This window comes from Barbus barbus (genome assembly GCF_936440315.1).
Source record: "Barbus barbus genome assembly, chromosome: 1".
Taxonomy (NCBI): Eukaryota; Metazoa; Chordata; class Actinopteri; order Cypriniformes; family Cyprinidae; genus Barbus; species Barbus barbus.
Genome location: NC_136729.1, coordinates 25,327,993 through 25,343,061, shown reverse-complemented (window position 1 = coordinate 25,343,061; position 15,069 = coordinate 25,327,993). Strand labels below are relative to the sequence as shown.

The 15,069-nt window shown below is 36.2% G+C and overlaps 1 protein-coding gene across 3 annotated transcripts in view; it reads left to right on the top strand.

Moving 5' to 3' along the window:
* The first annotated feature begins 8,934 nt into the window (after positions 1 to 8,934).
* The window catches only part of LOC306872218 (RNA-binding protein 33-like), a 55,680-nt gene continuing 49,545 nt past the window's right edge, over positions 8,935 to 15,069 (top strand). For all 3 annotated transcript variants that reach the window (XM_079420709.1, XM_079420710.1, XM_079420708.1), the window contains exons 1-5: positions 8,935 to 9,097; positions 12,042 to 12,120; positions 12,416 to 12,467; positions 12,692 to 12,762; positions 13,816 to 14,092. In XM_079420709.1, the coding sequence (XP_079276835.1) occupies positions 9,079 to 9,097; positions 12,042 to 12,120; positions 12,416 to 12,467; positions 12,692 to 12,762; positions 13,816 to 14,092 (498 nt within the window). In that variant the 5' untranslated portion in view covers positions 8,935 to 9,078. The remainder of the gene's footprint in view (positions 9,098 to 12,041; positions 12,121 to 12,415; positions 12,468 to 12,691; positions 12,763 to 13,815; positions 14,093 to 15,069) is intronic.

The following is a 15,069-nucleotide window of genomic DNA, read 5'->3' as shown; positions in this document are numbered from 1 at the left end:
TCATCTGAAAAGAATTGTTTTTGAGTTCCACAAAAGCCTGAACAATGTTATTCAATTTTCAGCTTTTGAATTAAAGGCTGATCGAAACATCCAAATTAAATAGCCAAAGAGTTTAAAATTCACCCAGGGTGAACAATGCGTAATATAATGTGCTCGCAAATAGCATCAGCAACTTTGAAAAGCCATTAAAGAGGAATAAAAAGCGCAAGGACACAGCACTTTAAAAAGTCATTCAATGTTCATACCAAGCTGTGCATTATGGCCTTACATTCTGTAAACAGAAAGTGAGTTGAATCAGTAAAATACAAGGACTTACCAATCAAATGTGCAGGAGTTCATAAATTAAACCAAATGAACTACCCTCAGCGATGACTGGCATTTCATCTGGCATAGCCTTGAATCAGCTAATCGCTGGCCAATGCCAGCGTATCGAATCTTAAGTTTACCATCCGGTTCAAATAATTATGAATGCTATGAAAGGACTGACATGATGGCATGAAGTTCTTGTGCCAATTCTCAAGACGAATGTTATGACTTTTACAAAGTATCAGCGACAGTTAGACAATAAACAGGTTTTGTTTTAGCGTTCTCAAAGTCATTTAATACATTTTATGCATAAAAGAATTCATGTAAAATTCTAAAAATGATATAAAACCTTCAGTACTCTTGAATATTTCTGTGAAAAAGTATTAAAAAACATTATAGTGCTAATATTTTCAGAGTAGACAATTATGCAAATATAAAGCAAAACATTATAACGTAGAACAAATATGAAAACCGCAAACATATTCCTGAGCAAAAGGACGTGTGACTTTCATTGCAGCAGTACATAACATTTTAGTACTTTCACTGATATTTGAAAAAAAAAAAAAAAACCTGCATAAAACGTCTTCGAAACTGTAGCAAACAACATTTTAGAACCTCTACAGCACTGAAACAGTAATTATTTTCCCCCAGTTTTAGTTTTTGTCCTCGCACAGTATATCCATAACATTTCAATTACAACTGTTAACAATTTTCAAAGATTTATACGTTAAACGTTTATCATCGCTCAAGTGTTATACAAACACACATGGCACATTTGAATGTTAATCATTCCTATTAACAATTTGTTTTACAAATGTAATGTTCAAACTTAAAATGCATTTCATATTGTTTCTCCTAAATTAAGCTATACCAACAATCACGAAAAAAAAAACCCTCATAAGACTCGTATTTCGAAGCTTTTCCAGTTACGAGCAAGATTTCAGGGCCAATGGGTCACTCAAGAGGCCGAATCTTGCAGAACATTGTGTACCTCAGATACTGAAGCAAAAGGCCCCAGACACTAAGCCAGAAATCCACCCTGCAACACGCGAACACACACAGACACACTGTCAATGCCATCTTTGTGGCTTTATACACTTTCTAAACTCCAAACCAGTCTCGTTCATTTCATCTTTGTATCGCATGAATCCATCAAATGTTTTTTATCAATACAAACAGACACTGTTATATCAAAGCAATTGAAATATTTTTTATTACAATAATAACAATAAACACAACACTTACAAAAATAATTCAGTCTACACGATAAAACAGTCTACCTTAAATTTACATCATGAATAGAAGACAATACTGATTTATAAAAGCAATTTCAAATAATTGTTTTACATTTATTTAATATTAATAATAATTAATGTATTTACACAAACTGACAAAACAATAATTTTAACAATCACTGGAATGCTTCAAAAATAATGCGAAAACACTTTTCAAAACATTATTTTTTGCTAAATTATGTGCTTCAATGAACATCTCCTACAAAAAGTGCACATATTTCCATTTGTCCTGTTCACAACACAAAAACTGAGACACAGTAAAACAATCATCTTTAGAGATAATTAATGATAGAGATAAGAATCATTTAACACAATATTCGAATGCACGAGAACGAATAAAGAATTTGAAATATTCAAATAATAAATACATAACGTTAAGGACACACTCAAAGGACTCAAATTTAGGACCAAAAAATGGTTGAATCCTGCTAAAGCAATCTGTAATTTAATATATTTTACGGTCAAAGGTATCTGGCATTTTAGGTATCTGTCTAATTCCCAACTTGAGGGTTTAAAAAAGAAAAATATAATCACAGCATAGTTATATGCCTGAGTAATAAACAATAAAAATAAAACAAATAACATTTCACAGCGGATTAGAGCACATTATTATTTACCAGTAAAATCCCGAGGGCCTAAAGGCACCAATTTATTTGGATATTATGATTTTTTTTTGTAACTAACTAACAAACATGTTGCTTGTATCAAATCCAGAAAAGCAGATTAAAATCTTTGTGCGTGGCCAGAAAAACAACAACAAAAAAAAAAGATCTAGAAATGTCACAATAACATCTATGCAGAAAATCAAAAGTAGAATTATAAAAAAAGTGCATTTGCTTCAATTTGAGACAGGTAAACTAGGCACCAAAAGCATGATTTATATCATTCCATATAATCTCCAACATATGCACTCGAAGCAAATTTCGGGAAAACGTATCACATTCGGGTAACAAATGAATATCAAATGACAAAACATAGCTAAATATTGCAGGCGATGCCTCAAGTCAGAACTGATTCACGCTGCAAATTCTGGTACTGTGGAAAGGGTATCCATCTTCCTCTACAAAACTCCTCCCTAAAATGGAGGCAGCTGTTCTAATACATCCAATGTCTCGCTCCAGCACTTGGGTAAAGCTTTGAGAAGAGTCAGACGTTACGCTGCCATCAGCACGAGGACATGAGTAAAAGGAAGAAAGCAAGTAAGCCAGGACAGCCACCAAAAAGAGTGAGGCTCTGTGTTTTGGCCGCCTGCCAGTGATCCCTTTAAAATGCCATTGTGGCTTTGATATTGAATATATGCAAGCAATGCAGGAGAGTGAGAGCCTTGTTCTTTCACACACAAAATCCATAAGCTTGCTCCACAAGAGCTACAGAGAGACCTGGGGGCGCTGTTGGACATTACAACAAAAATGGCTGCCATCTTCATTTCGACAGATATCATTTCCCATTTCTAAAGCTTTTTAACCATCCATATGAAGTCACAAAAATGACTTTTAGAGTCTCTCTCTCTCTCTCTCTCAAGAGCCTTGCTGTAACCTTCACATTCAAACATTAGGCTTTTTCCATGCCAGACTGTCAGTGCAGTTTTTTTTACCTGTCTGTTAAATCAACCTGTCTAATCATTGTGTTCAATGAAGAAATCAGTTAGAAATTCATATAAGAAGCGAGCACCGGAAATGATTGGTGTGCCGAGCTGAAAAAGCAACATTTCAAACGTCACATCTGACAAAGAAAAACAGAGGTTCGTTTCGGTTAGCATTAGCTTCTCTGATGCACACTCATCAGCCTGCAGGCTTTCATAATCGCACCTTTGCACACCTCTCTGCTTTCCTGCCGTTCCACCTCTCTCTCCATGACATGCCCAAATGTGCTTCACATTGTACTGGGTGGGAAATGCCCTTTTAAACCTACCGTCAGCATGGCAGCACAACCGCAGAACACAGGTATCACCTTTAAATGTAGCTGCATCTGTGACAGCTCCAAGAGGTCATCAGAAGACTTCAGAAATGTAATCCTCCTGCCTATAACGACAGCCCAAATACAAAGAATTAAAATCAGTAAACTTAAAAATATATATTTATTGCAAAATGGCAGCCATGCTAATACACTCCAAATATACTTCAGTCAACCTGACGTTATGTTGGGAAATTGTAACAATTATTTTTACGTTTCTTTACAGGTATCACACAATGAAATGACTTTTTATTCCATAATACTTGATTTTAAAAAGCAATAAATGTAAAATTTATCAGACAACTGTAACACATTTTTTAGCACTTTGAAAGCATAAAATGCCTGATAATACTTCACCTTCAAATAGAAATACTAGTATAGAAATATAATTTCACCAACAGTTTGTGGATGTGCATGGCACATTTTTCATTTTCAAATACCAATCATTATTACAAACAAATGTTTAACGGGCCTGTGAGCTAAAGCAACATGCACGCACACTTCCACACACAGCCTGACCAGTTGAAACACGGAGAACTGAGGTCGGACACTGATAGGCCTGTAAGGTCAACTGATATACAGAAGTGTGCAGCGAACCATTTATAATACCATCAAACATTACAGTAATGAAAACCCTGAGTCAAGTACAAGGCAAAACGAACACCTTCTACATGCACCGAGCTGCTCAAATAAGCTGAAAATATTAGCGCATCAGTTTGTGCTGTAGGCAACAAAAACACTCAACTAAAAAAAAAAGACTAATTTCTAGGCGTGAGTCACACCTATTCTAAACTAACCATGCACGCCAAAAATTAATACTCTGTTTACAAAATATTTATCAAATACCATTAATGAAAAAGCATAAACTTACATCAATGTACAGTTACAATTACTACTATTAAAATAGGAGTCATTCAGTGCCCAATTTCAATAGTCTTCAGCCTAAATATTGCAAAATGCAAAAATGAAAAGAAACTTGTGTATGTGTTAGAAAATTGTATGTCTAAATAGAAAATATCACAAATATCTTAAGTTTTGTTTGAATGAAGCACTTGCTCTCTGTTAATCATAACACATTATATTATTTTAAACGTCATATAATGCATTTTTATTTTAATCAAGTTATACATAAACAGAACTCATCAAACCAGAAGCCATCTATACGCTACAAAATAAATTAGAAAATAATTTCACATATAACCTTGTGTAACCTTCAAAGATTATATATATATTTTTTTTTATTTGTTACATCCTTGTGTTTAGATAATATACTTAATTATAATTACATACCTGCACCTATGTTTAAGTCCATTATTGTAACATATTTGCTTAGATGTTTTTTTTAATTGCACAACTCCTCTGGGTCAGGGCATGATAGTGTTCTGTGCATGCTGTGTCCAAATTCCTTTCACTAAGACACTTTACATGGACTCAAAACATACTATAAAGGGACCACTTTATCTACCAATGTATAGCCTTGTGCCTCCCGTGAAGCAACCATCTTGTTTTGCATATGACTGAAAAGCTAGAGTCCTATGACTGCTTATTAGATATCAATATCCAAGAGAGATGTCTCTGTCTGCTTTAAAACTATGAATGCATGAGCATGCAAAGCCAACCCACATGGGCAACATATTCATGGTGCCTTTTCAAATCTGAACCAATACGAACATACAACAGGTCAAAAAAGGGACTATTTAGAACAATTTCAGAGGAAGAAAGCAGACCTAACACTCAAAAACACTTAAGACAAAAAGATACACCTAAAGGTAAAGTTAAGTTAAGAAACACTAAATCCAAAAGACAGCATGGAATCCCGTACTAAATCTGAAACGCTTTAATCTACACACCACAGATGAATCCTCAAAGAGTGCACTGCATTTTGATTAACATAAATAATTCTAATCTAAAGAGAATAATGTAATAATCAATTGGTAGCTTTTAAATACAGCAAGGGAAAAAAAATTATAATGAAAATATGATAAAAATAGCCTACTTAAGTAAATGCCTCATAATGCATGTTTTCATAAGCCTATAAATAAGGTATCTTATTAAGGAGAACCAGTACTAGATTTCATAAGTTTTACTCCAGTGAATATTTCTCAGCATTTTCTGCAGTCAACTGCTGTTTCGGCACATACATTATAGTTTTGGCAATACAAAAAAGCTACTGAATATTTTTACCATTTTTTGTTGATGAAAAGTGTATTGAACACACATTGACCTTTCGTGGAAGGGCATGTTGTCACATTAAAGGGGACCCAAACAGCCTTTTATTGACTGTTCTGCTAAATTAAAACCATTACGAAACACATACGAATTAAACAACACACATGTGAAAGTTAATGTACAATACCCTCAAACCATTGTTTCGAGCATCAATATATTGCAGTTTATAAATTGTATATATTTGTAATATTTTCACAATGTAACAACACGCCCCAATATAAACTTCATGCCCCAACCAGACATTTATGAAACATGTTTAAAATAAATAAATAACTTTTAGCGGAATAATCATTTTCAGTTAAAAATAAAATCAGTTAATCATTAATTTGTCCTTCATGATATAATTCATTTTGTCTGTACACTTCTTTACAAAACGGCTCAAAAATATGAAATACAACGGTATTTTAAAATTCACTAAAATTATATTTCAAGAAATTCTGAACTATGAACAGAACTCTTAGTAAAAGAACTCTCGTCTTTGCTCCAACAAGCCACCGTCGTCCATATATTTTTGTAGGATGAAAAAAACTAGTTGCGAGCTGTGAACTAGTTGCATTTGGTAAATTATTTAGGGACTTGTGATACAAATCAATTTAATTTAATTTAATGCTTTACCACACTAGCTATTGGGGAACTAACCACTTATGGACGATACCATCCAAGCGCGCAACAGAGCTGCACTGACACCAGTTGCGAGCTGTGAGCAGAAAACAAGTTAGCGCCACCGGATGATTACAGACACCGAAACGCGTAAGGAGCTTTTGACGGTTTGTTTTTTGTCAGTAGTTTTGCCAAATGCCTTTCAAGTCTAAATACTGTCCTTAGACTAACCATTCCTTAGGCTACCTCAAATCCAGCATTTTTTGTTTAACCTGGAAAACAGTCTGAACGCCAAACCATGGGGAATTAAAACGCAGTCATCCACCGCGAGCGAAAATCTCACGCGCAAAGACGGGCCTTAAATTGCGGATAAACAGCAGCCGACTTGGCGCATGGCTGCATGCTTTTTACCGCGCTGTATACCGTCCAGACACGCTGGTAGATACTCACAGTGTTTTGGCATCACGAGTTCATGGGGTTAATGAGAAACCGTGCTCACGTGAGCACAGGTGCGTCATCTGTCTGAAGAGATGATCGCGATAAACTCTTTCTTCATCTGCCGAACGACATGCGCTAACATGTAATCACATTAAAATGACCACCCTGCAGCCGACCAGCGGTTTACACGCGCCGTCCTGTTTGCCGTGATTAAGCATCATCGTACAGTTAAGTATATTCAGCAACAATACAATCACCATAACAACTGCAGACTGTATCAGACAAAAAGATTTGCGCCCCGCCACGATCATCTTACCTGTGAATTAATGAACTGTCTGTCTGGAATAAAACTTTGAAATGCGCTACAATAGAATCTAGTTTTCAAGCTACGATCACACTACAGTGTTGGATGATTGTATAATTCCGCTCTGTCTCCCTTTGTTTTTCTAATGAGTATGAGCGAGACTGTGGGTAAACTCCATCACCATTTTTATCAGTTTCAGACAGACTCCAGACACTCTCTGGCCACTCGCGTGTCGTGCACCGTCTGCGCAGCGGCTTCTCGAGCGCCGGCGCGCCACAGACTGACAAGCTCCAGACCAATGGCGTCCCGAACTGGAGCAATGATATCCAATAACAGCAGCCCAAAAATCATAACCTCTGAATGACTCCCCGGATGGATGCAGAGAGAAAATAATCTTTAGGAAACGCAGTCAAATATGACTGGAGGTGGGGTGAATCAGGTCTATCATGCAGACATTACGCTTGCAGATATGGAAATAAACTCTTGAGTCGCATGAGAGAAGGAAACGGCATAATAATAGACTATTCTGCGCGCGACCGTAGCTTTAGTTGTCTGGTTTGCATCACCAAAAAATAGTGTACTTGCTGATGCACCCAGTTGTTTATATTAATTATATTTTTGAGAGAAATAGTTTATAATAAAAGAATATGTTGTTGGCATTTCATAATAATTGATGAATAATGTTTAAAAATAGGCTATGCTTTGTGTGATTTTGGCCAATTTACAGCATTTTGATGGCTAACATGAACTTGTACCTACAATGCATAAACAAATAATTTTTAATAAATTATTTGTATTTATTAAATACTTTATTATTTGATCTTAATATAAAATAATACATTTTTACAGTTTTACACTGTCGAAACTAAAGCCAAAAACAAATATTTTGCTAGTGTGACTAATTGTTCCACTAAGTGCTAATGATAAAAAATAAAATAATAATAATAATAATAATAAAATAAATAAAGTTGGGGTAAATATCAAATGTAACATTTTTCTTTGTCTTTTTATTTTATTTAAATTAGGCTTTGATGGAGTAACTTGAGCTTTTGGTGAGGCTCATCACTTACAAATTTGACTTTTTTTGGTAGATAATTCTTCCCAAACTCTTACCAGTGAAATTTAATTTTGAAATTAATTTGACATACTTAAAAAGTACAAACATCAGTCAAAAATGTAGCATGCTCTAGTCAGGGTGATATGGACTATTGAGAACAAAAACAATATTCTGTTATTTATAGAAAATAATACAACAATGAAATCAGTGAAAAATGAATCCCCACTTTACTGAAAAAGTTACTTCTATCAGCTTGCACAACACATTCTGTAAATACAATTAGCATTACCTCAAAGAGTTTGTTAAATTAAGAGATTGTTTAATTTAGATATAATAATTTTGTGTAAATGTATATTGCAACTTCCATAATCCACTATTCAGTAAGAAAAATATCTGCAACTTTTACTAACAGCTACTTGATCTTATTTGACACACAATCATCAGTCTGCTTTGTCTATAACCTATACTGAGACCCAAATCTTTAGCCTGTAAACACTTGTTAATCACTGATGGATAATGTTACGGGAGAATGCATTTCTCAATACTTCACTTCTTGTGAATGGTGCGATACAAATACAATTAATTGGGCTTATCGGCTTTAAGTTGGAAAAAGATACGCAAGGTCTGTCTGGCCTTCACCTTTATTGGAGTATAGGATAAAGCTAAATAAGTGAGGCAGGTCTGTAGAGTTAAACGCACACCCCTCACATCATACCCATGATGCAGCGCGGCTCAGTCCGGTCGCCATGATGCTTGTGCAGATGTTTTCAGAGATCAGACTGAGGAGATTTGACGCTAAGCTAACGGCCTGAAGCTCTGCACTTAAACCAGTTTCAATGCACTCATCGACGTTATAGAGATACCAGAGTCTCCAAGATAACATACAGTCTTGGGTTATGGCGACCAATGCCGGGGGTATGATATATATGTAATATTAATTTACACTTAGTTTAGCTCCCAGCTAGTGCTAACGAGGTTAGCTGCTTTTGTTTCATAATTTGCTGAGCTTCTGAGATCTGCTGTTGGTTTACAGATTGAACACGGTTGACCTTGATGTCACGACTATCTGTTAGGATGTTTTTTGTTTCTGTTGTGTGTCATATTGATGATCGAGACGTGCATTTACATATTTCTTCTCATTTGCGGTTGCTAACTCGGTAACTGAAGGGTTGCAGTGAATGCGCAGCCCGTGTGTTTACATGCAAAATGCAACGAATGATATATACTTGGATAGTGATTTTGACATTTAAATGGTGGATGAAGAATTGTTGTGTGTAGCACCGTGAGGTTGTATGGTTTGTGTGGTTATGTAAGCATCGGTAGCGCTGCCTCTACAGACAGCAGGACTTGTTTTATCCAGGCCAGAGATGCAAATGATGTGTTTTGAGAAGATCTCTATTTTAATAAAAACTGGATAGTTTTGTCACTCTGTAATAACACGTACGAGTTTGTGTGTTAAATGTAGGCGTGATGGTATATCAAGTGTGTTGTAGTGGTTTATTACAGAGACCAGGGCTGTAAATGCCTTCAACCTGTCAATCCTACAGTACATCACTGTCAGCTGCAAGGTTGCAGATCTGATTTGATATATCTGTATTTGATTTGGATTTGTATGCAAATGTGCTTACCAATGAACATAGTTATATTGTATATTGGTATTGAAGCAGCCTAGAAAGTAAATATCACAAGAACTGCGCTTGATACAATCTTCCAGTGGCTTCTTTCAAATAACATTTGTACTGGTTAATGTTTTTCTGGAATACTGAGCTGATTATATGAAAAACAGTTGTTTGTAAAGGCGTAGTTCACCCCAAAATTAAAATTCTGTCATTTACTCACCCTCATGCCGTTCCAAATCTATGACTGACTTCTGTGGAACATAAAAGATCATTTTTTAAGAAACGTGTTTTTGTTTGTTATGGATGTCAGTGGTCTGTTTGGTTCTCAACATACTTCAAAGTTTCTTCTTTTGTGTGCTGCAGAAGAAAGTTATACAGGTTTGGAGTGACACGAGGGCAAGTAAATCATCACAGAAATGTAGATTTTGGATAAGATTAGAGAGATTCTTCAAAGACTAGTAAATTTGCTTTGAAGAGAAATTGTGTTGCTTGAGAATCTTGAACCCTAAGATCTCAAGCACAGAATCTTAAGGTGTTACATGCTAGGGCTGAGCACTTTATTACACACAGTCAAATTTTATATATATAGTGCCCTCCAAAAGTATTGGAACAGTAAAGACAAAATTGCTCTGTTGGCTGTGGAGTGAAGACATTTACAAATATGATTAAAAGATGAATATGAGACAAAACTACAGAATGTCACATTTTATTATTGGGTGATTCAACACAGATGTTTTACCAGCTAAGAAGTTCAGCACTTTGAGTTTCATCGCTCTATCTGATGTGAGCATAAGTATTGGAACAGTTGCCTCACAGGTCTTTCTAAGTGATCAGCTGTGTCCTGTTGCATTAATTCTTCAGATATTAAAAGCAGGGAATGTGTCGTATCAGTTATATCCATTACTTCTGCATTCTGAATCTTGCATTCAATGATGAGACACACAAACCAGGATGAAGATGAGGGAGCTGACTTTGAGAGAAAAGCAAGCAATTTGGATGCTATAAGAAAAGAGGAAGTCAGTTAGAGCTCTAGCAAAAACAAAGGGCATGGAGAAATCAAGAGTTTGGAAACCACTAGTGACACCAGCAACCAACAACGACCTGATTGGCTGAGAAAACAACAGTAGTTGATAACAGACAAATCATAAAAGCTGTGAAAATGATTCCTAAAAGTCGTGTCTGTAAAATCAGCAACAACATCCAGAAAGCTGGGGTGATGCTCTGACAATCTACTGTCCTCAGGAGACTTTGACACAGAATTACAGATGCTACACAGCAAGATGCAAACATCTGACCAGCACCAAAAATAGAAAGGCAAGATTAGGGTTTCCAAAAAAGCACAAAGATGAGCCAGAAGAGTTTTGGAACTGTGTTTATGGACCGATGAGACAAAGATAAACCTTTATCTAAGTGATGGGAAAGCAAAAATGTGGAGGAAAAAAAGGGAAATGCAATTGATCCCAAGCATACAGCCTCATCTGTAAAGCATGGTGGAGGTGGTGTCGTGGCATGGGCATGCATGGCTGCCTCTGGAACAGGTCCTCTCAACTTTACTGATGACTTAATGACAATAGCAGAATGAATTTGGAAGGGTATAAAACCATCTTGCCTACCAATATTCAAGAAAATGCCACCAGATTAATTGGGAAGTGCTTCATATTGCATCAGGACAATGACCCAAAACACCCTGCCAGTTCAGTCAAGGAATTTATAAAGGCAAAGAAATGGAAAGTCTTAGATTGCCCAAGTCAATCTCCAGATTTAAATCTGATTGAACATGAATTTCACCTGCTGGAGAGGAAAGGCAGAAACTCCCCAAAACAAGCAACAATTGGAATTAGCTGCATTAAAGGCTGGGAAAAGTATTTCAAAGGATGAGACCAAGAGTCTGGTGATGTCTATGGGTCACAGACTCACTGCTGTGATTGTGTGCAAGGAATCTGCAACTAAATAATAGCTTTTAATCTTTTTTATCTGCCTTATGCTCAACTGTCCCAATACTTATGCTCACATCAATGAGTGGGATGAACCCTAGAAGTGCTCTTCTTTTTATTTAGTAAAACATGCATGTGTTGAAATGGCTAATAATAAAATGTGACATTCTGTAGTTTTGTCTCGTATTCATCTTTTAATCATATTTGCAAATGTCTTGACTCCACAGCCAACAGAGCATGGAGGGCGCTGTATATATGTGTATGTAATGAAAGCTCAATGTGTTTCATTCTCTTGTCTGCGTGTAGATGATGAGTTTGATCAATATGATAAGCCTGGTGCTGAAAGGTCAAGAAGACGGAGAGGAGATGACGACGACTTGGAAAGGTAAGTCTTCACTGTCTCATTGCTGGCTTAGTTTTCATGTCTCTATTACACAGAATGAAAAAGACGAATAAAGAGAGCATCAGTTTCCCAGAAGCACAATAGCATTCCAGCAAGAGTATTTCATAGCATTCAAAATGAATCTCACCAGCATCGATATAGACTTTGTGTGTGGTGTTTGCAAAGCAAATTAAGTTGTTGCTTTAATATTTTGCTGAAATGGTATAATGCATTCAGGCTTTTCAGAGATTTATTGTGAAAGAACCAAATTTTTAATCATACGTTTATCAATTCACAGTGATTTGGAGGAGGGAGACTTACTTGAAGAAGATTGGCTGTCATCAAAAAAGGTAAAGTGATTTCCATTATTGCCAGTTTCTTTCCCCTCTGCTTAAACTTAAACTCCTCTATCAGTTAAGCAATCTTAACTGATAGGAATACATAAATTGTTTTCAGCAGGTGTACTTAATATTCAAGACTTATAAGGCCAACAACATTTGTCACTGTCTCACCAAAATATCAAGCATATTAAGCAGAAGATTTTTAATTTATTCTTTTTTTTTGTCCACTACAGAACCCCTCAGAGATGTCAGATGAGCTAAACGATGACCTCTTACAAAGTGATGAAGAGGACCAAAATGCAAGGTACCCTAACAAAAACCTACAAAATAAAATCCTAGGCATTTAAAAAAAACACAAGCTGTTGGATCATTTAGACAAGAAACATGAGTGAAAATTCATTACAAAGATATGTTTTCAATTGTTGTGTACAGAATTGGGTTTCCAGATTGTTTTTAATGTTTTTTTGTCTTTGAGTACAAGACAGTAAGTAATGTGTCTTTTTATGTGACCTATTTTGTGCTTGTGGTTATATTGCTTGGTTTGCTTGTTTTGTATACAAGTACTTTTGTTACTGTTTTAGGAGCACTGACTGAAAGTGCAATATGAAGAAAATTTAGCAGCTATTAGTAATTGCCAAACTGCAAGACATGTCTGGTCATATTATCACTTGATGGTGACACCTTTGATTTGCCTTGGCTATATGTAGATTAAAAAGATGTTTTAGAAGACTGATATGACACTCATATCAGTGTAAAAGTTCAAAATGGTCTTTTCTTTTGGGTTAATTGTCAGATTACCCAAAAGAAATGTTTTGATCAGATGTTCTAAAATGACAAAATTACAATTGGTTTAAGTTATGACAGTTGATGACACTGCTTGCTAAATCTAAAGATGAGACGGTTTTTATGTTTGAGTGCAAAAATAGTCTGAAGTATCCCAAAATAGCCTTTATTAAAAGTATTTTCTCCTTTTCGCATTTTATTTTTGTTGCATAGAAGAATGTATTCTTAAAATTAATATAAAATACAGCATTACCTAAATTGTTCACTTTTTCAATTTGTGGGGTCAAAATTGCCTTCACCCCATAATTTATGCAAAGCTTCAGTGCTCTAAAATCAATAGAGCAGTTCATCCATAACATAATTAGAAATGACATTGAACTAACTTTGACACCTTCTGCCCTAAACAAACGGCTTTCTTTTTTGCAGGATAAAAAAGTTTAAAATAGCAATTTTAGGTGACACGCTTCACTTCAGTCTCTAATGTAGTTATTGTGGTAACCCAAGGGCAAGCTCAACAAATTCATGACTTCATTGTCCAGAGTTTAACACATTTGTCTTTGTGTCTGTGGTCCAGTGGTCAGGGTGAGGTTGTGAGTTTAAATGCCACACTGGGTCTGGGGACATCTGGTCACCTTCACGATGAAGACCCTGATGGAGGTGGATATACCGAATACACCTATGACGAGACAGAGGGCGGCCAACCGGGCTTCTCTCAGGGTGGGGAGTATGAGGGAGATGAGTACCAAGGAGATGATGAAGGGGTGGAATACACAGGAGACCAGAACTGTGAAGAATATCAAGATGAAGTGCTGGAGCTACAGATCGACGAGCCGCTGGATGACGATTTTCAAGTAAGTAACGCTTTCTCTTGTTTATCTCTATTGCTTACACACACTCTCCGTAATCTCCCACCACATTTCCTCCACGTCTGCAGCCTGACACATCATGCTTTGTGACCCCCAATGTTTTGTTCAGGGTGAGACTCTTTTCATAGTCTTTGTTCAGCAGATGTCCTGCCAATCCATGTTGGCTAATGGGAAGAGCGCTCAGACAGGATCTGATAAAGTTGACTGTAGGTGAAAAGATTATTGACCTTCTTTAAAGTAGCCTTTTGCAAGCATGACACGGACACATGATTGATGATTTGTGTGCTTCCTGTACATGTTTGTTTGTTTATTTATTTGCTTAGGTCTTAAAGGCATAGTTCACCCAAAAATGAGAACTGCATGCGGTATGAGAATTTGAGACCCAAATCATTCATTCATATCAGTGCTGTGAACTAATTCGTTGAAAAGATCCTACTAAAAATGACTATTCATTTATATATCGGATATCAGACAAAGTTAGTAAAATGAAAAGAGAAAAAACAAGGAACTGGAAATACTTTATTCAATCCAAAGTGATAGTCTTAAACAGACTGGATGCTCTCTGACCAGATTGAGTAGAGGCCAATCTTAGTAAAAATAGATTGGCCCTTTCCCAATCTATAAACAGCTGTTTTAGGTCAGACGCAGGGTTTTCTACGACGACTACTTCTATTCCCAGCTCTATGCTAATAAGAGGCATATTCAAAATTCCTTAAAGTGTGATTGGGTCAGCAGTCATGGGAAAGTATTTTGTTGTACATACAAAGGTGATAAGCTACCATTGCCAGCTGTTTGTAGCACTCTTGGAAGACTATTTTCATTGCTTAAACTCTGCTTGAAATTCTCTGCTGAAGTTCTGTTGTTTGAGCATATGATGTCTCTGTTTACAAGGTCGCTTACCTGCTGAGGCTTATCTTTTTGTTTACTGTTATCCAGAGTTAATGTGTGGAACGGTTTAAAGG